At 39.4% G+C, this 22,449-nt stretch overlaps 2 protein-coding genes across 2 annotated transcripts; both read right to left on the reverse strand.

Annotated features, from left to right (window-relative positions):
• Positions 1-1,456: 1,456 nt before the first annotated feature.
• LOC102223373 (cytochrome P450 27C1-like) lies at positions 1,457-9,673 on the reverse strand. Its single transcript, XM_005799714.2, has 9 exons — positions 9,207-9,673; positions 8,167-8,357; positions 7,780-7,979; positions 7,029-7,238; positions 5,710-5,873; positions 3,586-3,752; positions 3,237-3,315; positions 2,852-3,055; positions 1,457-2,169 (listed from the first exon to the last, which is right to left on the reverse strand). Exons 1-9 carry the CDS (start codon positions 9,495-9,497, stop codon positions 2,050-2,052), a joined length of 1,626 nt encoding a protein of 541 aa, XP_005799771.2. The 5' UTR covers positions 9,498-9,673; the 3' UTR covers positions 1,457-2,049.
• A 1,399-nt stretch (positions 9,674-11,072) lies between these two features.
• On the reverse strand, positions 11,073-22,382 carry ercc3 (ERCC excision repair 3, TFIIH core complex helicase subunit). The gene is made up of 15 exons (XM_023333006.1): positions 22,218-22,382; positions 20,624-20,823; positions 20,304-20,540; positions 20,168-20,217; positions 19,942-20,077; positions 19,658-19,828; positions 19,373-19,577; positions 18,946-19,260; positions 18,674-18,858; positions 17,834-18,036; positions 17,646-17,742; positions 15,076-15,193; positions 14,848-14,966; positions 12,126-12,275; positions 11,073-11,688 (listed from the first exon to the last, which is right to left on the reverse strand). The coding sequence occupies exons 1-15, from the start codon at positions 22,243-22,245 to the stop codon at positions 11,551-11,553; spliced, it is 2,352 nt and encodes a 783-aa protein (XP_023188774.1). The 5' UTR covers positions 22,246-22,382; the 3' UTR covers positions 11,073-11,550.
• Between the last annotated feature and the right edge of the window lie 67 nt (positions 22,383-22,449).

The raw sequence follows: 22,449 nt of genomic DNA on the forward strand, positions 1-22,449 counted from the left end.
GATTTGTCCGCGCCATTGATTTGTGAGTCATTTTCTTTCTGCAAAGTGTAGCACTCTTCAATTGCGTTAGCGATGCTAAAAGAAATGCTTTTATCATACAGCTGCTATTAAAAGTCAAATCTCAGTCTCCTACAAATCATATTTCGGTAAGAGAGTAAGTTAGCGTACGTTCATATTGTTTTAGAATATGTCTACCAATGAGGCTGGCTTTTCAGACAGACGCTCACTTTGAAAATAACAACCTTTTAAGTTGGCGTTCACATACTTTTCATTAAACGTTTTAGACATATTTTTAATTAGTAAGAATTCTTAAGTTTAAATATTGTGTTTTCATAAACTAAGCGAGAAATCCACATAGCTGCCAGAAAAGTGTCTAACTTTGTGAATTCAGTTACTGAAATAAATTAACTTTTCAGTAATACTCTTAATGTTGGAACGTAATGTTCAATGTTTTGAAAATTAATTCAATGGGGCTTATATTTTTAATTACTAGAAGGTATGACTTATTTCGTGGAAAGAAAAATGTTTTACCATAGTTGACAGAAAATACAGTAGATTTTAATGGCATGTTTGATCACATGTGACCATTTTTATTGGTGTAGTCCATTACTTTCAAGAGTAAATGTGGTAGTTATTGTTGCGATTTGGGGCTAGTCCATTCTTCTCATTTTTGTTTACTCTATATGTTCAGTTTGTCTATAATTGCACTTCCTTCCTTTATCTGACTTTCTGTATAACAAGTAGGCAGCATTTATATGCAGAAAGTACACCTACATGCATCAATATCCCTTGACTGTGGCTACCAAATGTGCCATCATTTATTATTTTACTACAGTCTTTGTCTTTATTCTGCTCTATATGTTTTTTTTTTTTCATTTTATGTTAGTAATGTCCTGCTTTAGTCTGTCAGTACTGTACAGCACTTTAGTTAAACATTTTTATGTGCTTTAAAAAATGGATTTGGATTGTTTATAATGCAGACCAACTCACAACAACCCACCACAGAAGTAACACACAGCTAAAAAGTTTCACAAAAGACAGTTTGTTGTGCTTCAGCATAAAATTCAGTTTTTATTGTTTCCAACTCAAACTACAAATAAAAGTTAAAGACATACAAGCCAATTCAAAAAAGGGTTTCAATGTGCCACCCAGCCAAATAGCATTTTCCTTTTTTTAACATGTAATTTTTCTTAGCAACAAACCATCCCCAACATACATTTACCCTCTTAAAAAGAAACAAACGCTGATGGAATCCTTTCACACCAGCAGCACTTAAACTACATATACTAAACACATTCTGTAACCCACTTACATTCTGCAAAACAAATACATATTAAATTAGCAAAAGAAATATTTTAAATACTTACCTTTGTGATTCATTATATCATTTTCTTAAACATTTAACTAGCACTATTAAAAAAAACTATACTTAATATAAGTTTACATTGAAATTATTTTTTTGTATGTATTTTATGTTTTGATATACAGTACATGTAACAACTTTTACTCAGTATGAAAAAACAAAGACAAACTGTGCCACCCCAGAAAAAGCAACCAGTTCCAATATTTTGGTTCGAAACCAACACAACATAATTATTAGGCAAAGCTTGCCTCACCTTAGCTAAACAGCTCATTTTGAAAACAGAGCCCTTCAAAATATCTGTAAATTGCTTTCTCGGACAAGGAGGGAAAAAAAAGAGTGAAAACAGCACACAATATAATGTGTGCACATATACAGCAAGAAACATTAATATGAGAAGTTACAGTACTGACAAAATTCCTTTTCCTCACACACATCAAATTTAACAAGATGGATAAAAAGAGTAACAGTCAAATAAAAAAGGGCTGCAGTGGTACCCTCCGTTGACATACAGTCAACAAACAATCTTCATAGCTTACAATATGCACAGTGTTTCTGTGTCATGACAAACATGTAAGACACATTCCTGGCCTGAGTAGAAACTCTAAAAGCAGTGTATTTAAGTGCTCCAAGAATGACGAGCACCCAGTTGAACATCTGGGAAAGACCTTATAGAGAACAGCCTGGACCTAGTTTTCCCTTTCAATGAACTGCAGGTTGATGGGAGCAGCAGGGCAAAGCAGACCGTGGGTTTTAGCCTTGACATCAGTAGTGAGAGGAGACATCCCAATGTAGAACTTCTGAATGAGCTGCAAACAAGGCAAACAAACAAACCTTATTTCAAATGGCTAAAATTATAGGACATTGAGGTTGAAGGTTAAACAGAGATTGCAACAGCTTTTTGATAATAGAGAAGTAGGGGGGATTTTTGTGAAAATCCAATTTGAAGTAGGAAATGCTACAACTCAATGATGCCATAAAATAAAAAACTGTTTTGTTTTACCTGCCCTTTTTTAGAGCGATAGTATATCCACTAAGCAGATTATACAGGAACAATCTTTAACAAAATGCTAAAGAGACTTTACAAATTCTTGATTAGTAAAAGGATACTTCAGTGTTTTTGGTAGCATATCAACATGAATAGATTGACTGAGAAAACTATAAATGCAAGAGGGATTATTTAGATAGTGTAAATTTGCTTTTCAATGGGTTCGCTGACAAGCATCTGTTAGTTTGACATACCCATGTAAATTTCTTGCTCAATGTCCAAAAACCTGGGATTATACCAACTACTCTTTCAAACATTGGTCTTTTCTTTAAAATAAATTCTAGCAAAATCTGAATTATCAACCCATTAAAATAATTTGGAATAAATTGCAGGTAATAAAGTTCTATGCATGGGATTAACTTCTATTAAAATGTATCATTTTAATCACACGCATTACACTCACAGACAAATTTTTATCCTCAAAGAATTAAGAAATACCCTACCCTGGTGAGAGCTAGATGCATCTCCAACTCTGCAATTCTCCTGCCAATGCAGCTCCTGATGCCGTAACCAAAGGGAATCGAGCCAAAGTTGTCAACGCGATCAGATGTGTCTTTCCGTACCCAACGGTCTGGTTGGAATTCCAAGGGACTGGGAAAGTTCTCCTCATCCAGAGATGTGGCGTAGTGACAGAGGGCCAGCTGAGTCTGAAGAAGAAAAAGTGGAAGTTGTGTAATGAAAACAGATGGACTATTGTACATGAATTTATGCACAAGAGATGTGGGAGTAGTGCTATATCATGTTACATCTGGTCCTACTTTAATGTTTTTGGCTGACATACGCAAAAACGTTTTCCTTCAGCACATGCACACCCTGGAAGCATCTTACCCCTTTGGGGATGAAGTATCCACCAACCACCAAGTCATCCTGGGTAATCCGGCCGTTGCCTGGGAGAACTGGAAAAAGCCTGCTCCCAAGAGAGACATACAAAGACTGTTATTCAGCAGCACTACACACTGCACCAGGCTGTTCATAAAGACTTTCTCTAAGACAACCGGAGAAGGAAAAGCTGAGAAAGAAAGTTACCAAACTAAACATGTCCATGTAAAGATTCCTAAAGAATGTAAGCAATGTTTTAAAGTCTAATAAAATACTGCTGAACTGTTTATGTCTTCCTGCTTGCAGTCTAGCGAGATAAAAACAATGTGTGTGCTATGAAAAGCTAGACAGAACGTACCTGAGAGTCTCTTTCACAAGCCCTCTGATGAGAGGCAGGCAAGGGACATCTTCGGCTGTGGGGACAGTTCCAGGTCCCAGAGTTTGTGTGACTTCTGTGTAGATTTGCTCCTGGATGTGAGGGTGTTGTGCCAACAGATAGCAGGCCCAAGAGAGGGTGAAGGATGTCTGAAATGCCAGCAATGAGACAATTGAAGAAAGTTGTTGTATAGATCACTTTTTAAAAGCCATTTGCTAATCTACTGAGAGGTTTAAAGAAATGTTGGATTTTTTTAGACGTTTTGTAACATAGGTGATATAAGAGCTTCTGTATGTTACGCAACAGACAAAGGGGGGTTTGAGGAGAGCTAATTCCACACGCTGAACAGACACTCATGTTTTCCACACAAGCTGGATTTTCTTTATCCTTATCACTTCTCATCCATCTCCATCTTGATTAAATGTCCTCGTATTACACCATCACAATGAGTCCTAACTTCGTCTTCTAAATAGAAGCAACATTACCGAATTGCACAAGTGGAAACAGCATAACAATGCATTTCTGCTTCACATAACCTTTCTGATGAATTTCCACAGACGTCAAAATCTCACAGAGATGAAACTTGACCCCCCGCCCCTTCTCCATAAAACAGACGACTTCCTCTGTGTGACTCACATTTCACTGACATTTTCATTTGAATGAGGTGGGTAGATGACCAAATGATATGAAAATGGGTTTTAACACTCCCTCTCCTGTTGACTGTAGAGCGCAACATCTGCTTTGCCCTCCCCCAAACCCACATTATTCCTTCTTTTCCTGACACTCCTGCCTGACTTTCCCATCCAACCCCCTCACTAATTACATACACAGATATCAAAATGGCACCCTTGTTTTCGCATACCTAATAGACATTAATGGGGTAGCTAAAGATAAAAAAAAGCATGCATCCTTGCGTAGCTCATATCAGAATCCTCTGATCACCACACACTATTATTCTGCAGTCTACCCATCATGGAAATTATTTCTACTCATTTTCAGATGGCACAGATTAATGCACTGCCTTTGCCAAAAAAGAATCATATGACAAAAGTGAACCCATGTCCAGTTCTGAGAAGCTTAGAGCCTTTTACTTCCAATCCGTGCATCTTCTCTTCTCCTAACACCCATCATACACCCTCTCCTTTCGTCCCTTACTTCTTAACACCAGTTCCCAGCTTTTCCCTAACATCCCAGAGCCTTACAACCGCCCCTCCCATCATCTCACCTCTGCCCGGATTGTGCCATAATTCTAGCCGTAGCTAATGCGTCGTGACAGCTCTTGTGTTTGCCGAGTAAAGGCAACTTGCACTTCGGGGTCAGGTAATGGCATAACTAAGCCTGCCACCCCACAGGGCTGCGGCCAATTCACCAAATTTAACAAAAACACAGACACCCTTTTATCCTGTAGCCTCAAGCAGAGCACAAAACACTCCATCCCCCCTTAGTTCTCATTAATCTGACAGTACCCCAAACAAATTAGGCTGTAACTGCGAACAGTTACAGCCTAATTTGTAACAGACAACGGCAGGAAACAAAATCTTGGCTTAGTCAACTTCTGAAATATTTCCTGTAAACACCTTTAATCCACCACTTGGATTGATGGACCAAATATGTGAAATTGAAGCACACAAACCTTTCTACCAACTTCCGATCAAGAAACAAAAATGCTTCACCGCAGATGTTCAAACTTAGTTAAACTAACAGCCTTAATTACTGTCAAGTAGAACAGTGCGTCTAATTAAGTTCTAATGAGGAAACATAAAAACGTAAAACACAGATGTCTGGCACAGAAAAAAAAGGACAAAGGGACCCCTGTGTTGAGCTAACAGACAGAGACAAATGACAAGAAACTAAACCAGAGTGAGAACATGTTTGTCAGTGGGATACTGTGTAACCTCCTGATTCATTCCCCTGACCCGACGCTGGCACAGCTACACAGGCACAGATGTGGCGCCAGTAACCTTACCATGCAAGCTAAACAATAACTCAGACACACCCAGAGTCCCAGCCCTTCCAACTTCTTCAAGAGGAGTAATTATAATAACACCACACACACACTCCAGACACACCACATACAGCACAACCATACAGCACAACCACACGTACCGTATCGACCCCAGCCAGGAGCATCTCCGTCACGTTCGCGTAGATCTCCTCCACGCTCAGCTCCATGGTGGTGAGCATGTGTGTGAGCAGGCCCCCTTTCACCTTCTCCCCCCTCTCCACCTGGGCCTTGATCTCCTTGAATCTTTTATCAACATGAATCATGCCTGAGATTAGAGAGACACACACACAAAAAAAAGGTGGAATGAGTGCAGCGGAGTGTAGGGAAGGGGGAGAAAAAAGAAACACCATCCCCAATCCAAAATTAAGCAAGATTTATATACAAATCCACATTCTTTTCAGTTGATCTAAGACCATCTAAAAGAAAATTAATGCTTTTACCATAAAACTGTTCCGGGTTTCAAACTCAGAAGATTTAAGTAAAACTTTCAGACCATAAAACTTTGTATAAACTCGATAAATTATGGACAACTCTATCAGAAACATGGAGAGCAGCACTTACTTTATATAATTTGGCAATATTAACTCAGATTTTGGCCCCAAACCCTGTTTTTTTTTAATTACATTTCTTTATCCAGTCACTTCCATGAACTTAGAACAAAATGAAAATCTAAAGCCTCTCACACAAAAAAAACACATGGATGCCTTTTGCCCTCTGTGTGTTTTCTGAAATGACAAAGGGGGCTAAAGTTATTTATGCCTCTGAGCCACCAAGTGAAGCTTATGTACGAGTTAGCTGGCTTCTCAGCTTGAAGATCTGAAGTAGTGACTACAGACCATTTGTGTGACCAGGTGTTCACGAGACGTCAGGGAAAACACAGCTGGTCCACTGTGGTGTGCTTTCATGTACTGTAAGCACGCCATTTGCACACACTGGACAATTGTTGTTAATTGGAGTAAGACAGAACATGTCACTGGAATTCAGCCAACTATCGTTCTTTCAGTAACTGTGACTCTTGTACCACCAATTTGACTGGGAGTATTTGCCCTCACACCACAAACAGTGAGTGTGGTCATAAAAATCTTCCTGCACGCTGGTGTGAGAGATCCCCAGCAAACCATGTTGTCGATGGTTAAGCAATGCCAGCTTGATCATTGAACACTGTCATGTGGGGGACAATGCCAGTTTGCTGGTGATTTATGAATTTCAACCAGTACTAGAGAGATGCTCATCTTTATGACAGAACTGTTTTGTGAAAAAAAGTTGAGGACCACAAAAGTACACTCCGTGTGAAGCAGAAGTCTGGTTGCCATATTTTGCTTTCCAATCTCAACTACTGTACATCTGTTGGCATTCTCGTTTTTATATGACTTTTGTGAAGTCACATGAACATGCAGTTCGCCGGTGAAGAAGCACTCACTGAATCTGAACAGGCCATCCCAGGAGAGACAAAACTCTTCCCATGGTTTGGGAATGATGGGACGAAGCCACTTAGGAATCGCTCCGGCATACATGGTGGTCTTGAAGGAGCTGAACATGAGATGCAAGGCAGAGATGTAGTCCTGGGTTTCTTTGGGGACATTGTTTTCCAAACATCCCAGTCTGCACTCGTACAAGATAGCAGCCACACCTGTAAAGGACAAAAGTTATTCTTTAGTGTGCGGTTTTCTAGACTTTTGCATAGAACGATAATCTGCAATTTCTTTTAGCAATTTGGAGGTTAAATTCATGGAGACTGTTTGAACAATTTTGATTTGTGTTGAACAAGAAGACATTTAACAAGCTCCCTTTTCTCTCCAGTACCTCTTCTTCTGTCTGTTTTCTAACTTTTTAAATCCCATAAAAGTTCATGTTACCCTAATCAATTCAATGAATCTCAAGGCCTAAACTCGATAAGAGCAGAGCTTCTTGTGAAGTTCTTACGTCACAGAAACTCATGAGAAGTCCTAATACAGTAGGACTTCCCAACAATCCCACTGTACAGCTTTTGTCAGCATATATACTATGCCCAATTCAAATATCTAACTACTTACAGTATGTTTTTGTAGACCACAAAAGAAAATAAATTCTGCTCTGAACATGTGTCAAGAACAAGTGGCAAGATCTCCCAGACCAGGGTGAGTCAAACTCTGTTCTTACAAAGCTTGGATTGGCTTTTACTCTTTACCAACCTTCCATGGCGTATTTGAAGAAAAGGTCATTCACATTGAACACAGTAAGTTCATCAGACTGCTGGGCTCGAAGGCTGTAAATTCTCCTGATCAGGTCATCCACCACCTCGTTCACATCGTCAGAGAAGACTGCTACGTCACGGGGACGCATGATGAGCTGTCTGAGCACGCTGCGCATGTTGAGCCATTTTTCTCCCTCACTGAAAAACAAGTTAGAGTGCGTCATTCTAAGCTTTCCAGTGTACTTTCGAAAATCCGAAGGACTTTTAATCTGAAATCTAAACATGGGAGCATAATATTGTTTATGCAATCTGTTTCTAATCATGGTACTTGTTTAGGAGTTTGTTTCAGGATTCGAAGACGAGAGGTTGAGGCGTCACTACTCACGCTGAGATGAGGCCAGTGGAACGGCCCCTCATGTCTCTATACTCATGCCAGGATTCCATGTTGGCCCTTTGAGGGGCCGCACCCTCAGCCCGCAGGACCTCTGCCACCAATTCACGATCGGCAATGGAGACCACCAGCTGGGGTCCAAAGCGAGACTTGAAGATTTTTCCATACTTCTTGGTGTGCTCTTCCTATAAATCAGGGATGACAGTATTTATAGAGGCTCTTCTTCTACTCTATTCTTACAATTCAGCAATGATTTCAAACAGCTACTAACAACAATGTCTGAAAAGAAAATGTAATGAAATCAATCAACTGACAAGTACATGTATTTTCTAATAAATGACTTCAAACATTAAAAATAATGTTACTTGCAAGAGGGTCACCTAACAACCTTAATACTTTATAAGTTCAAAGCAAGCCAAAAGAGCTGGAATATACACATATAAAACATTTAAGTAAATGTCACTTTAAATCAAGATGAAATGTTATTTTTTAACATTGGTTTACTATTTAGACTGTTTAAAAAAATCAATGTGTAAGGTAAAGCTTGAAGTTTAGATAGACACATAGGCAATATTTTCAACAAAATGTATTGAGAATGGCTATAAATGTGCATCCTTATCTGCAGAAGAAAAAAAACAACTTCTACAAGTAGGAATCAAACTTGTGATTATTTCAGTAAGTGAAGGCTCAGCAGCAGTCTTGATTTGTTAAAGTTTAATTTTTCAGTTTGTTCCTTAACCAAAACTCATTCCTTTATGTAAAGAATGGAATAGCAAGGGGGGGATTTTAGTATTTCCCCTTTCTCGGACTGTTACAAAACTCAAGCCGTGGAGCGGAAAACTGACCAGGGGTCGAGCTCCGGATGCGCTTTTACGCAACAGTCAGTGCCATTCTGCGTATAGGTGGCAGATCTGGCTGAGGCTGAGTGTAAACTGGCTCTTTGCCAGCTATGAAAATCCAAATAAATAACTTCTGGTAAAACCCAGATAGAAAAGACAGAGAAAAAAAAACAGTCATTATTCAGACGTCTTTACCTGAATCTCGTGGATTCTGCCGAAGCCGTCTCTCCAAAAAAACTCAATCAAGTTGGAAAGAGTGCTCGGTCCGGGCATCTCCTTCAGGCTCTTGATTTTACTGGCCTCTCGGACCACCGCCGGTTCGATCAGCCTGGCAGGCATGGCCTCCTCCCCAGTTGCGGAGATCTCCAGAGCCTCGCTGGCCGCTGACTTGTGTAAGGCGCGGGAGACGAGAAGCAGCTGCTCGGTCAGCAGCCCGGATGGGGCATTCTTCCAGCATGCGACAGAGAAGCGATTCAACATTGCCATTGTTGAAAGAGTTTCAATAAAAAGCAGAGAGCGATAAAAATGCAAGTGTGCAACCTTCCTGGCACATGCAAAACGCAGAGTGAATTGTATTGTGGAAGCCTTTTAAATAGTGACTTGGGCAGCCTCGGCGCGCGTCTATTGGATGGCCGCTGCGAACTATGGGAGGAATAACTTCTGTATTCGGCTGTGGGCGTTTACCCAAAAAGTTTTAAGTCCATCCTGTCGTTGCAAAAGGGGGTGCAGTACAACGTGCCATTTAAGTTACATCACACTAATCAATTAAGCAGCGTACGTGCACGTGCACCGGCATGCAACGCGCGCGCGAACACACGCTGACGTTTGTTTCTATCTTCCCCTGGGGACACTGTGTTAAGGCAACGCATTTCTCAAGCCTCTTACGTTCACGTCGGCCTCCTCATCCGAATAATTAACATCAGACTTTAACACCACAGGCCTTATTAATAAGAAAAAAAAACCAATTTTCACCAACTGGCAGAGCAGTTTCATCCCTATTGATACAGGAAGGCACCATAACTTGGTGTCACAGGGGACATTATATGACATAAACCCCGTCCACAGCTAATGTGAGCACAAAAAGGATGTTGGCCAGTTGTATCAGCTTTGTGTACACGCTTACAAATGTGAGCACTCATCCTTGAACAAAAATTACTATTAACAATCTAGGGTTATACTGATGTGGTTCACATGAGGATGAAATTCATGTGTTTTTTCCCTGACATATTAAAGTTAAACATTTGCAACATCTTAGCATTTATTAGCTTATGCTGAGCATAAGGTGTTAATCTTTTACTACACTTTAATTGCATATTTTCCTCCCTCAACTTGCATTTTTTTTTTAACTATTAAAGCTCAGTATTTGATTCCCATTCAAACATTTGTGCTAAAACAGTAGAATTAATCTTAAAGGGACAGCTCCAGTTTTAATTGTTTTTATCTTGTAACCAGGTTGCTATGTATTGCAAATTTTTTGCTCAGGTCTCTCTTGAAAATGAGATCTAGATCTCAACGGGGTTTACCTGATTAAATAAAGGAATACATAAAAGCTCCCCTCATTTAAAAGCATCAATCATCACGTTTTTGATCTTAATGTTCTTTGAGTTTCAAGAAATAGTAATAGTATTACAACTGGATTAATCATCAACTCTCTTTTCTCTACAGGCACGTTGATTCAAATCTGCCTTAAGGCTTTTCACTCTTTCGGATCCCGTAAGCCAGAGGTTCCTTGAGGACACAGCATACCGACTGCAAGTCGAAAGATGGCTGATGAGGCAACTGTGCCATGTCACTGAGTAAAACGGTGGCCAGTCCCAGATGGGTTCCCACACTTGAACTCTTTTGAAGCTTACACAACACACCAGGTTCTTGATTTTCTATTCAGAGAAGCTTCAAGTGTTTAAGAACCAAAGGAGGCAGACCCCGACTCCCCCCTTTTCTATTGCTGGATTGCATTCAAGTGTTTTCCTGTCCCTCGTTGGCCAGAGAAAAGAACCCAGTAAATAAAGCTGCATGCCCATTAAATTACTTTAGTCATCTGAGCAGTAATTAGTCACACAATTAATTGTTAGTCGTTTATTTTGACTTTTATTGACAACTCAAAAGGGGGACCATCATATTGTTGCAGAAATTGATAGAACAAATGCCAAAACATTTTATTTCTACAAAATTTATTTATGAACAATTTAAAGAGGAGACAATTGCACAACATAACATACATTTAAAACTTAAACTAATTTACTAATTTAGAACCAAGTAAGTAGCATTTGAAGCAAAGCTTACAAAACAATATTGTGAAAGGTTTCTCAGTCAAGTTACCAAAAACAGCAGATACAACACATTCAAACAGCCACCCTGCGTCTCATCTTCCATACAGATATCTCTGGCTTTCAAAAGCCTCGAAACTCAGTCCCTCCTGTTCGCCCGACCGGATGATGGATCCTCTGAACCTGCAAATCCATTGTTTCTTTTTTTTCCCTTCCTTTTCTCTATCCTGTGACAGCAGAGCAGGTCTTCCAAGAGTCGGGTTTCACTGGATCTACTTTCTGAAGCGCTTGAATAGTGGGTGAACGCTCTTGCTCCCCGCAGAGGCTTTGTTGCTCCTGCTTTGATATTCCATGTAGACCGTGTCGTCTGCACCCGACATGGAGCTCATGGTGCCCACTCGCCGGGAAAACTGATGAGAAACGAAGGAATATTAGAGTCATTAACAGCTGAAATCAAGACTTGTTCCTACAACAATGTGCGAGAATTTTTACAGCACCATTGTATGCTGGGTGTATTACTTTCACAGCACTCTTAAAAGATGCCACACTAGCCTGCAACCCTTTCTGAATTTCCAGCTCTTAATCTTTGTCAGAACAACAAATGCACCCAAACATCCTCACCATTGACTGAACGTGTATTTTAAAAATTAGACTTTATCAGTACTAGAAAAATATAAGACCTGCCGTAAGCTTTCAGACTAAATCCAGTCTTTTTCTACATTTTTCTTCATCAAGTAGACATTTTAGGCAATAGGGACAACATATAGAAAATATGCATTTCTAAAAGCAACAAGGAAATTGTTTGCTTAAGTACTTTGTCTCCTCTGAGTTTAGTGAAAGACCTTACCTGTGGTCGTGCTCCCACTTCGCCTGCTACTACTTCCTCCTCAGCATCCAGGTCTGAAGCAGCGAGCACCTTCTGCAGCAGCTGCTGCTGTTCCTCTCTGCTGGAGAACATCAGGTCCTCTTCCTCCATACCTGCTAACTTTGTAATTACCTGTCAAACAAAAATAAAACGAGAATATTTTTGACATTTACACATGGGACAATGTTGCAAGCATTGACTAAAGCCTTAATTTATATTGCTGCAAATCTTACATTTTTAACTTTCCAACTTTTTAACAAACTGTTGTTAGTTTTTAGAAGTGATAGTAGAAAATTGTTTCCCATAGATCAGCGCATCAACATATTAATACTTTATATATTTTAGGCCTGATTTGGATTGAAGAAGCCTGTCATAGAAACAATGTTGTTTTTTTTTTTTAAAGTTTATTTTGAAACCATAAATCTTTTCTTTTAAACCTAATTTAAAACTATAACCACAAGAAATGGTATGGTAAATGGTAAATAAAATATCTGCATAAAAAAACAGAATGTCTGTGTCAGATGTCATGAGTGCACTTAATTCGATTAGAATGATCACACTAAGCAGAGGGCTTGTAAGGTTGAATCCTACGAGCTTTAAGCCACTAGTCTGAATGGATACTTCAGGAGATGTGTAAATCACCTTAATCCAATTGATGTTACCCAATCCGGATTACATGAGAGAACTCAACGTAAACATGGCAACAATTGTGTCCTCATTTCACCTTTTGGCCAGGTACTTGGGATTGGCTAGCGTCTAAATCAATTAAGCTCTGACTCGACTTGAGGACCTGCTCAGACTTTTATTGTCTCTTCCAGACCATTTCAGTTCTGCAGACTCATGCTGTTATATTTGTTAGAAGAGCCTCTTTACTGTCAGAATGAACATCCATTTTTGAATTGACTGAGTCAACCCTAAGTAGAGAAGTGAATGCAATCATAATACACCAGACCAGCTGCTTGTTTAAATCTCAAACAGGCAGGAGAGCCGTAGTTTGAACATGTTGGCTATTTAAGCGGCTCTCAAGTTTCTTGACAGTATTACAGGGAGCTCTGTAATAAATCAACAATATTCTTTTATGTTGTTGAATTTTGCTCATAATGTATCTTTTGCAAAATTGAGATTTTTCAAAGCAACCCTACAACAAATCTGAAGATGAACAAACTCGAAAGGTTTAATAGCTCCCATCTGTTTGATTCAGTGGGTGTTTCTCTAACTGTGGACTAATGTTCATGCCTCTCCTGATTTCTCTTTAGCTGCACAGTTTTATTGCTGTGTTTATGTGTGTATACAGCAGGCAACTGAGATCAGGTCACAAGCCAGGACTCGTTTGTGCAACTGTTATTGCTGTTCTGTGTTTGACATTAACAAAAAGTGAAAGCTTAGTGCACTAAAAATCAGGTACAGCTGTAAGTTATAACAGCCAACACGCATGTTCACAAGTTGACATAATACTGGCGAACTATGAGAGAAAATAAATCTCTCAGAAAAAAAATAACGTCTTGTGTCTTAATAGACCTCTTCTCCACTTAATTCTCTTGTTTGCTCCATAACTGAAGCCTGTGTGAAATCAGAACCACGCCAGCGATGTTAAAATAAAGACTATGGAAAGCACTCTAAAGGCCGAGGCTTACCTGCCTGAAAAGTACAATTTATTTTTAATATAAAATTCTCATTATGAAACTAGGATTGTAGAAATTTACACAATGTTGTTTATTTAAAAAGCACATTTCTCCAACAGAAGGGCAAAGAGCAAAGAAGCCACCAAATACTTTGGTTCCTGCAGAGTACCTGCTCCTTAAATAGAAAACTGTGAACACTTCTCCTTGCCCAGCTAAACTCTGAACTACACAAAATAATGGTATGTCAGCTCAATAAGCACTGCTCCTCATCCTCCTTATAACAGGATGAAGGAGGATTTCTGATTGGATAAGTATCTGTACTGGGACTAAGGCTGGAGTCCCTGGAAACTGTGGTGGAGAGGAGGACACTGAAGAAGGTTCTGTCTATTATGGACAATAAACAGCACCCTCTCCACCACATAGTGGACAGACAGCAGAGCACCTTCTCACATAGGCTGCTCCAGCTCTGCTGTCGTAGGGACAGATACAGGAAGTCCTTCCTGCCACATGCCATCTCACTGTACAATAAAAGCTAAACCATTGTTCTGCACTAATCAGTCCAATTTTGCGCAACTGCACTGTGGCACACTGCTGTACATATATTTACATATACATATCTGCATTTTTTGAATCTTTGCAAGGACTGCTCTTAAGTTGCTTTTTATATTAACAGCATTTTATATTTTTACAATTTATAGCATTTTATATCTTATTTTTTATTTTATCTACAACTACTACTCAGTGGTAGTTGTTATTGTGTCTTGTCTCTATGCTGTAACTGCGAAGTAATTTCCCTGCTGGGATGAATAAAGTACTTCTATTCTATTTTAGATATTATCTGACTTTCTACATCATTAAACTTTAAAAAAATTATTTAGATCCTCTGTGTTTGTCAAGTACTTTTATATAAATAAAATGTATTTGTATACTTGCTAGCAAAAGGTGCAATCTTTTATTGATGTATTTGACATTATAATGATATTTTTAAAAAAGACCCAGATCCATCAAAATCATCATTTGTCCTGGTGTTTACATGAGTGAGACGGGGTCAAATTACTAAAAGGCTGCAGCTCTGGACATACCTTGAAGCTGTATCCCTGGTCCACAAGGAATCTCTGCCTCTTTGTGGAATAAGCCATTTCCTGGGTGTCCTGAGAGACCAGGGAATAAAAGTATGCATTGTACTCCTCAGCCACCATTCCTAAACGGGGAGAGAATGATGATGAATGACTGTTTACGGGTGACAGTGGATTTAACAATTGTGACACGTCAAGCAAAAATAATCTGAGAGGCAGACAGGACAGGCTAACCTTTCTTGGCTCTTAAGACTCTGCCAAGTCTCTGTGCCTCCTGTCTGCGCGAGCCACCATGGGAGGAGATCTGGATCAGAACATTGGCTTCTGGCAAGTCGAAAGAAGTGTCTCCAACCTGTCCAGATAATCAGACACGTACTTTAATAGAAGCAGACAATCAAAAATAATCCAATCTACTAACTTGAATGGAAAAATAAAAATAAAAAAAGCAAAGTTTATTTGTCTATCAATCACTTTATCAAGTCTATTTGTGTAGCACATCTCAGCAAGAAGGCAGTTCAAAGTCCTTTATACCATAAAAACACAAACATACAAAATCACAGAACAAAGTCAACAATTGAAAAATTTACATTTTGTCAAGTTCCTTCGTTATATCAGAATGCTGATTAATGTTTCATTTATAATGTTTCAAAAGAAACTCTAAACAGGTGGGTTTTTAGTCTAGATTTAAAGGCATTCAGTGTTTCGGCTGTTTTGTTGTTTTCTGGAAGTTCATTCCAGATTTGTAGTGCGTACAAGCTGAATGCTGCTTCTCCATGTTTGGTTCTGGTTCTGGTGATGCAGACCAGACCAGAACCAGAAGACCTGAGTGGTCTAGAAGATTGATACGACAACAGATATTTAATGTATTCTGGTGTCATTCAGTGGCTTATAAACTAACAAAAGTATCTTAAAGTCTATTCACTGAGCTTCAGGGAGGCAGTGCAAGTACATTAGAACTGGGATGATCTGCTCTGTTTTCCTGGGTTTAGTAGGAGTGTGAGCAACAGCGTTCTGGATCAGCTGGAGCTGTCTGATTAAAGTTTTAGACAAGCTTGAGAAGACACTGCTGCAGTAATAAGTGTGACTAAAGATAAATAGATGGATGAGTTTCTCTAGATCTGAAGGTGACATTAGTCTTTTAATTCAAGAAATATTCTTCACTTGGTAAAAGGCGATAGAAGGCTGACTTTTTAACTGTTTTTATGTGTCTCTGAAAGTTCAGGTCTCAGTCCATCACTACACCCAGATTTGAAGCCTGGCCTCTAGTTTCAAGCTGTAATAACTAAAGCTGCATGCTGAGCCTTGATCGTTCCTCTTAAGGTGCAAAGATTAAAACTAAGTTTTGACAAAAATTAAATTATTACTTGGTACTCAGATGTGCAAAAAGTGTTTATCCATTCAAAATTCGTCAGTAAGGTAAAAAAAAAAAACACGAACTTTGGTCAAAAGAATTAGTAGAAATGTGGATCTAATCTGATGGGATTTAGGCTGTAGTTATATGGACAGTAGAAAGAGAGAAAGACGCCTGGCAATTTCTGAGGGAGCAGAACCTGAACATAGTTGCTGCTGAATTGCTATGCACTGAAATTTTCAACCTTCTGTGATTTAGAGCCTTGAAATGGTTATTTTTAATTACACAGCATATGGCTGGGGGTAAGCAAGCCATAATAACATATTTGGGGTTTTTTTACAACAAAATTTAGTTGGAGAAATTAGATTACAGTATCAAAAAGCCTTTACAACTCTTCTAAGAGTTTAATTAATAAAGCTTTTCCTACAGAAATGACAGACGCAATGTTAGGTTAAAAAGAAGGCCAAGAAAATTTGAGCCATTTAGGTGGTTATATAGAGATTTAAGAACAACAAACTATAGATTGGTTGTTATGTTTTCATGACTATTTAGTTTGGATTATCCTTAATAGTACTACGGTTTTCCATATCATGTGGTATTCATTTCAAAATGTATCTGCCAAAGCTATTTCAGTACAGCTGGTTATTTTGTAAAATTATTTTAAATAACAGATTAATAGCAGTAACAAAAAGGTGGTCTTCCTTTTACTATGTGTGATCTTTTAGCAGCTACTGTACTTAGAAGGTATTTGCAGAGTGACTGACCCCATCCAGGTGATACTTTAAGCCTAATTTGCTTCCTAATAATTGAATCTCGTGTAGTGCTCACTTTAATTTAATTTACATACTAAATTTAGCATTTTCATGATAATGTCTCAGCACACACAACTACCCAAAGTGACCTGCCAGTGGGGAACAACCGCAGCAAAAGCATTAGGTGCTAAATATATTCAAATCTATTTAGAAGACCCAATTACTGTAGATCAGGTGCAACAGCTCCAGCAAGTGTAAATTACGTTATGGTTAGGCTTGTTAGGGTTTTAAAGGACACAGGCGGTAAGATGTTTTTAGAAAGTTCTGCAGGGTAGAAAGGGACACCCCTGCTCTGATGCAGTTAGTAGCTCATTGCAGCAATGTGGAGCCAGAAATAAGAACGACGTAAACTCAGACTGCCTTTTGAGTAACCTTGGCAGCACCAGATCACGCTCTTGAGAGAAACACCGACTAAGCATTGCTTGCACATGCTTAGTCACCGTGCAGATGAGAGTGAGCTGTGAGATAAATAATATTTAAATATCATTAATGTAATTTTATCTATTTATTGATCACATAAAGAGAAAAGTTCAGCAGAGCTTTTAAGAGACAACAAATGTAAAGAAAATGTGCATCTTTCATAGTGTCTGCCAGCTAATTTCAGTTCACAGACGCAGCAAAGAATTTAAGATGAGTTTTACCTTAGAGATGAAAATGGTGTTGATCTTTGGATTGTGTTTAAAGTTCTGCAAAATCTGCATTCGTTCCCCTTGAGAAGTGGGACCATAGATGAAAGGCCTTGAGAGAAAACATAAAACAAGACATATAAAACTAAGTGACGAGGCAGATTAATGCAACAATTAAAATCAGTTTTTCGTAAGAAACAAACTTGTTGAGCCGAATGGCGTATTCCTTCAAGGCAAAGACGTTGTCAGCAAAGACGATGATCTTGTCATTGCGCCGCTCATGGAAGCGGATGAGGAACTGGCAGGCCCGAAACTTGTTGGGGTTCATCGTGTACAGCAGAATGCGCTTCTTTGTCTTAATGGCCACATATTCTCTGTAAAACTCCGGGGACATCGGGCACCACACCTGAAACACAGGCACAGGTACGCCTCTTTATTTTTGAAAGACATTCCTGCATGAGATAATGAAGCCATCTGCATCTGCTTACTGTATAATAACTAAATATCTGCCACTGCAGTTCTAAGTCACTCAGTAACACTGAAATTTGAAAATTAGCAGATTTTTGGAGATTAATCATATGTAGCATTTATCATCATTTAAAAGTGTGACCCTAACGATACAAACAATGCAAAATTAGCTGTTCATAATTATGTTTTGTTGAAAAAAAGAACATGGGAGTCATGATGTGGAAACTAAAGCAAAACCACCGATATACGACTTTTATGTTATTGCTTAAGTCTGCTAATTAAGGTCAAAATAGTAATAAATACAGTATATTACAAATTATTGTAACTGTGTTAATCAGTGTCATATAAAGTGACTTCTTCTTGTCTTATTTTTAGGTTAATATTCTGGCATCTTTACAGGCAAACTTCAAGAAATGCCAAGAATGTACCTGTATTAACTGATCACACTGAGTTAACATCTACACCTTATCAGCACAATTTATAGGGTTTAAAAATAAACTTAATGGACCACCAAGACTATTTGATAGAAACTCAAAGTTTAGAGTTTATCTGATTATACTGTCATGTGTGTTTACCTCTGCACACTGAACTTTGGCGATATAACCGTTGTTCTGCAGCTCCATCCAGTTGGCTTCATACAGTTTAGGGCCAATAAGGAAGTTGAGATCCACAATCTTGTCGTCTTCCCTCACCAGTGTGGCGGTGAGTCCCAGTTTGCAATGGGCCTGGACGATGGTCAGGACACGTCGAAACATCTTTGCTACAGAAAAAAACGACACTTGTTTGTAAAAGTGTTCAACATACAGCACTGCCTGTCCTCTTAAAATGAGACGCACTAAGGACTCACCAGGGATGGTGTGGACCTCATCCAGGATCATAAGTCCCCACTCCTGCGTCCGCATCCATTCCATGACCTTCTCTGCCTCCCAGGATCGCTTGGTGGTGTGACCCAACATGGAGTAGGTGCTGATGGCCACTGAGCAGCCAATGGGCTTGTCCTTGGCGTCGGAGGTGAAGCGGCAGATCTGGGAGTCGTCGATGGTGGACCACATCTTGAACTGGGCCTTCCACTGCTCCACGGAGACGGAGGAGTTACCCAGCACCAGGCACCGTTTACGCACGGTGCACGCGGCGGTCACACCCACCAGAGATTTGCCTGCTCCTGCAAGTAATAAAAAGCGAAACCAGACAGTAGATATAAGCAACATGAAACTAAAACATTATTTATGCTTGAACAAAATGGCCACTCGACGTTTTGTCATCTCGACTCTTACCGCAGGGTAGCACTATCACTCCCGATCGTGCTCGGCCGTTTCCAAACATCTTGCGCAGGCTCTTCTCCTGGTAGGGCCGCAGCACGGCGGTGGGCTTCAGGTCAATGTTGATGTCAGGGTTGACGGTGTCATTTCGAAAGTCGTACTCAGCTAGGAGGGGGTATTCCAGCTGAATACAACGCTTCTGCAGCTCCTCTATCATTTCCTGCATTACATCAGGCAACGCTACAGTGACAGAGTTCAGAGTAGGATGCATTCCCTTTTGTTGCATGACAAAAGTATTACCTGGCGAATTTCAAAAGACACAGTCTGAGTCTCCTCTTCCTCTTCTTCCTCTTTATCCATCTGCTCATAGTAGCTGAAGATGTCCTCGGGGACCTGCTGGTTTGAGGTTTGTCCATCGATGGGCTGCTGTGAGGTGGAGGTACCTCCTTTGTCCTGGACAGCCTTAGAAATCTGCCAGGGAAATAAGATGAGGTACACTCTGGAGTAATTTGACAGGCTATAGTAGCAATAGCAGCAAACATTCAATTTTGATTTGAAAAAAAATGTAGTCCTGATTTGCTTACCGCTGACTTGCTGTGGATGACCTCAGTAATGAGCTCAGGGTCTGATCCGTCGGCACCGCGCAGGCGACATTCACGGATCAAGTTGTCCTGCAGGAGATGCTGGATGACATCAGGGAAAGCACTTTCTACAAAATACCTGGGAATGTGAGGAGGAAAGAGAGACAAATAGCACTGAAGCAATGAATAACAAAGAGAAAAAAGGTAGAATTATCTTAACTGATTTCACCTGTTGTGCTTAAGCACGAGCTTGACTTTCCCATAGCTCACAGTGCAAAGCTGAGAGAGAAAGGTTGATTAGAATGTGAATGAATGAGCAACACAATGAAGCTGAAAAATCGATAAAAACTACTTCATTGTCCTACTTTGATAAACTGCACAATGCCATCCGGTACAGATGTCTTGCTGAGCTTCTGCAGGTACTCCACGATATCTGAAGTCTGCAGCCCCACACTGACCGCTGCGTAGAGCGAGTACGCGGTCAGCTTGTACTCATGAACGTGGTTAGGTCTGCACACAGGCTCTGCGATGGCCACTAAGAAATCCTGAGCATACTTATACACCGGAGAGAACGCTTCCAGAAAGATGTGTCCATCTGGAGCCTGGAGGGATTAGAAAGACAAAATCACATACACAAATATGGATTAAAGATGGAAAAGAGGTCAACAGCAACGGAGCTTCTTACCACCCAGAGTGGGCGTGAAGAATGGTCTTTCTTGAGCTGCATCTGAGCGCGGTAGTCTTTGGCTCCATACTCGTCGAGCTTTGTCCCAGACTCGTCCACCTGCTTTCCTGCAGCAGCTGGTATGGCTTCCTGAGGCTCGCTGCCGGTCACATCATCTTCATCATCTTCCTCCTCATAATAACGTTTCTTGGATTTCTTCTCTGCACCATGACAGGCAGAAAAAAAAACATTATAAACTACTAGGAAATATAAATTATCCTAGTTTCAAATATAAAAATACAGATAGTTGGTGGTTAAGCAAATTTATCCAAATTGCCTCCTGTTCTTTGTCTGATGGATGTCCACTGGATGCTCCTGTGCTCTTTTAATAGAAAAAAGTATTTAAACTTTACATGTTTTTATTGTTATAACCAGAAAGCTCAGTTTATTTTATTGGGAATTTCTGTTACATTCCAGCAAAATTAATGTGTAATTGTGAACTGGAAGGAAAATTCTACATTTATTATTATTATTTTTTATTTTTTGGTGTCTTTATTTTAAAAAGGTCAGTTTTTCAGATTGCATGACTAATAGTTGTCCTGTCACATGACGGCCTGACCTGAGCTATGGATCTCTACAGCTTGTTCAGGATTACCGCAGTCCTCTTGCCTGTTTATCCAATTAATGCTTTAATTACCCAAGCAGATAGTTTAGGTGGATGGATTGATAAAAAAAGTGCTCTGTAACATAATCAAAACTTGGGATTGAAGTTTTAAAACCTATCCCTCCTCTTAAACTGCTCCCCAACCTTTTTCTGCCTGCTGTGTTCCTTGTTCCCTAACATTTTCCAACAAACTTCTGATGCCTTCAGAAGACCAGCTGAATTTTACTAGCAACAAATCACTCACAGTGTACTTTGTTTACTATAATTTGTTAAAATCTAAAAGCAGTTAGTTCCGGTTAGTTTTTGGGCATCAGAGTAAGTGGGCTGAATAAAAGGGAATACCAGACTTTTGAGAATCTTTTAATAAAGCAAAGTAGCAAATTAGAAAACCGTGTATTGTGTTTTTCCACTTCAAAAGTCATGTATTGTGTTCTTCGTATTGGTCTATCACACCAATTTCCCCCAAAATATATTCAAACGTGTGGATCACAACATTTCAAGGGGTGTGAATACTTTTTCAAGGTACTGGAATATGTCTTTATGCGCTTGCATAGTGTTGGTTTCACTTAAATGTTCTCATTTTAGTCAATAGTTTGTCCTTAGCATCGGCACAAAAATTTAAATGGTAAATGGTTTGTCCTTTATAGCGCTTTATCAAGCGCAGAGGACCCCAACGCGCTTCACACTACAATCATTAATTTGTTTTTAATGTCTTTTGTGTTTCTAAAGCATCATGTTTACAGTTCAACATAATCATAATAATAATAGATAGGAAACAATATTGGAAACATATAGGTCTCCATATACTGCATCACTACAGCTAACAAATATACAGTGAAATAACAATTTACGCTTAAGGACCGAACTAAATTATTGCCAGACATTAATTGTTATGATAGTTAGCTCCCAATGGCTAGCTAACTAAAGCACCACAACCCATCAGCAACCTACCTCTATCTCCTTTATCCCTTTTGCCCATTTTAAAAGGATTAAACGGGCAAAAGAGTAAAAAAACACTCAAAAAATTATTAGAAGTAACTCATTTTTCTCTTGAAACGTTACTGAGACGCTACTTGACTTATGAATTTAATGTGGAAAAAGGAGAATTAAAGTACCACTGAAGCATCTTCCGGTCTTCGGTTTCAAAATAAAATCTATGCTTACATTAACGGCCTTTTACTGC

The sequence above is a fragment of the Xiphophorus maculatus genome, chromosome 4, assembly GCF_002775205.1.
Source record: "Xiphophorus maculatus strain JP 163 A chromosome 4, X_maculatus-5.0-male, whole genome shotgun sequence".
In the NCBI taxonomy this organism is placed as follows: domain Eukaryota; kingdom Metazoa; phylum Chordata; class Actinopteri; order Cyprinodontiformes; family Poeciliidae; genus Xiphophorus; species Xiphophorus maculatus.

Excerpts from the sequence above, each read along its gene's own strand:
- LOC102223373 (XM_005799714.2), bottom strand. The coding sequence starts at position 9,497 with ATGGCAATGTTGAATCGCTTCTCTGTCGCATGCTGGAAGAATGCCCCA. Across the intron at positions 7,980-8,166 it reads TCCACTGGCCTCATCTCAGC|TGAGGGAGAAAAATGGCTCA; the intron begins GTGAGTAGTGAC and ends CTTGTTTTTCAG. Across the intron at positions 3,753-5,709 it reads TCCTGGCTGGGGTCGATACG|ACATCCTTCACCCTCTCTTG; the intron begins GTACGTGTGGTT and ends CTGGCATTTCAG.
- ercc3 (XM_023333006.1), bottom strand. The coding sequence starts at position 22,245 with ATGGGCAAAAGGGATAAAGGAGATAGAG. Across the intron at positions 20,824-22,217 it reads AAGGGATAAAGGAGATAGAG|AGAAGAAATCCAAGAAACGT; the intron begins GTAGGTTGCTGA and ends GTCATGGTGCAG. Across the intron at positions 17,743-17,833 it reads TACGCCATTCGGCTCAACAA|GCCTTTCATCTATGGTCCCA; the intron begins GTTTGTTTCTTA and ends TTTTCTCTCAAG.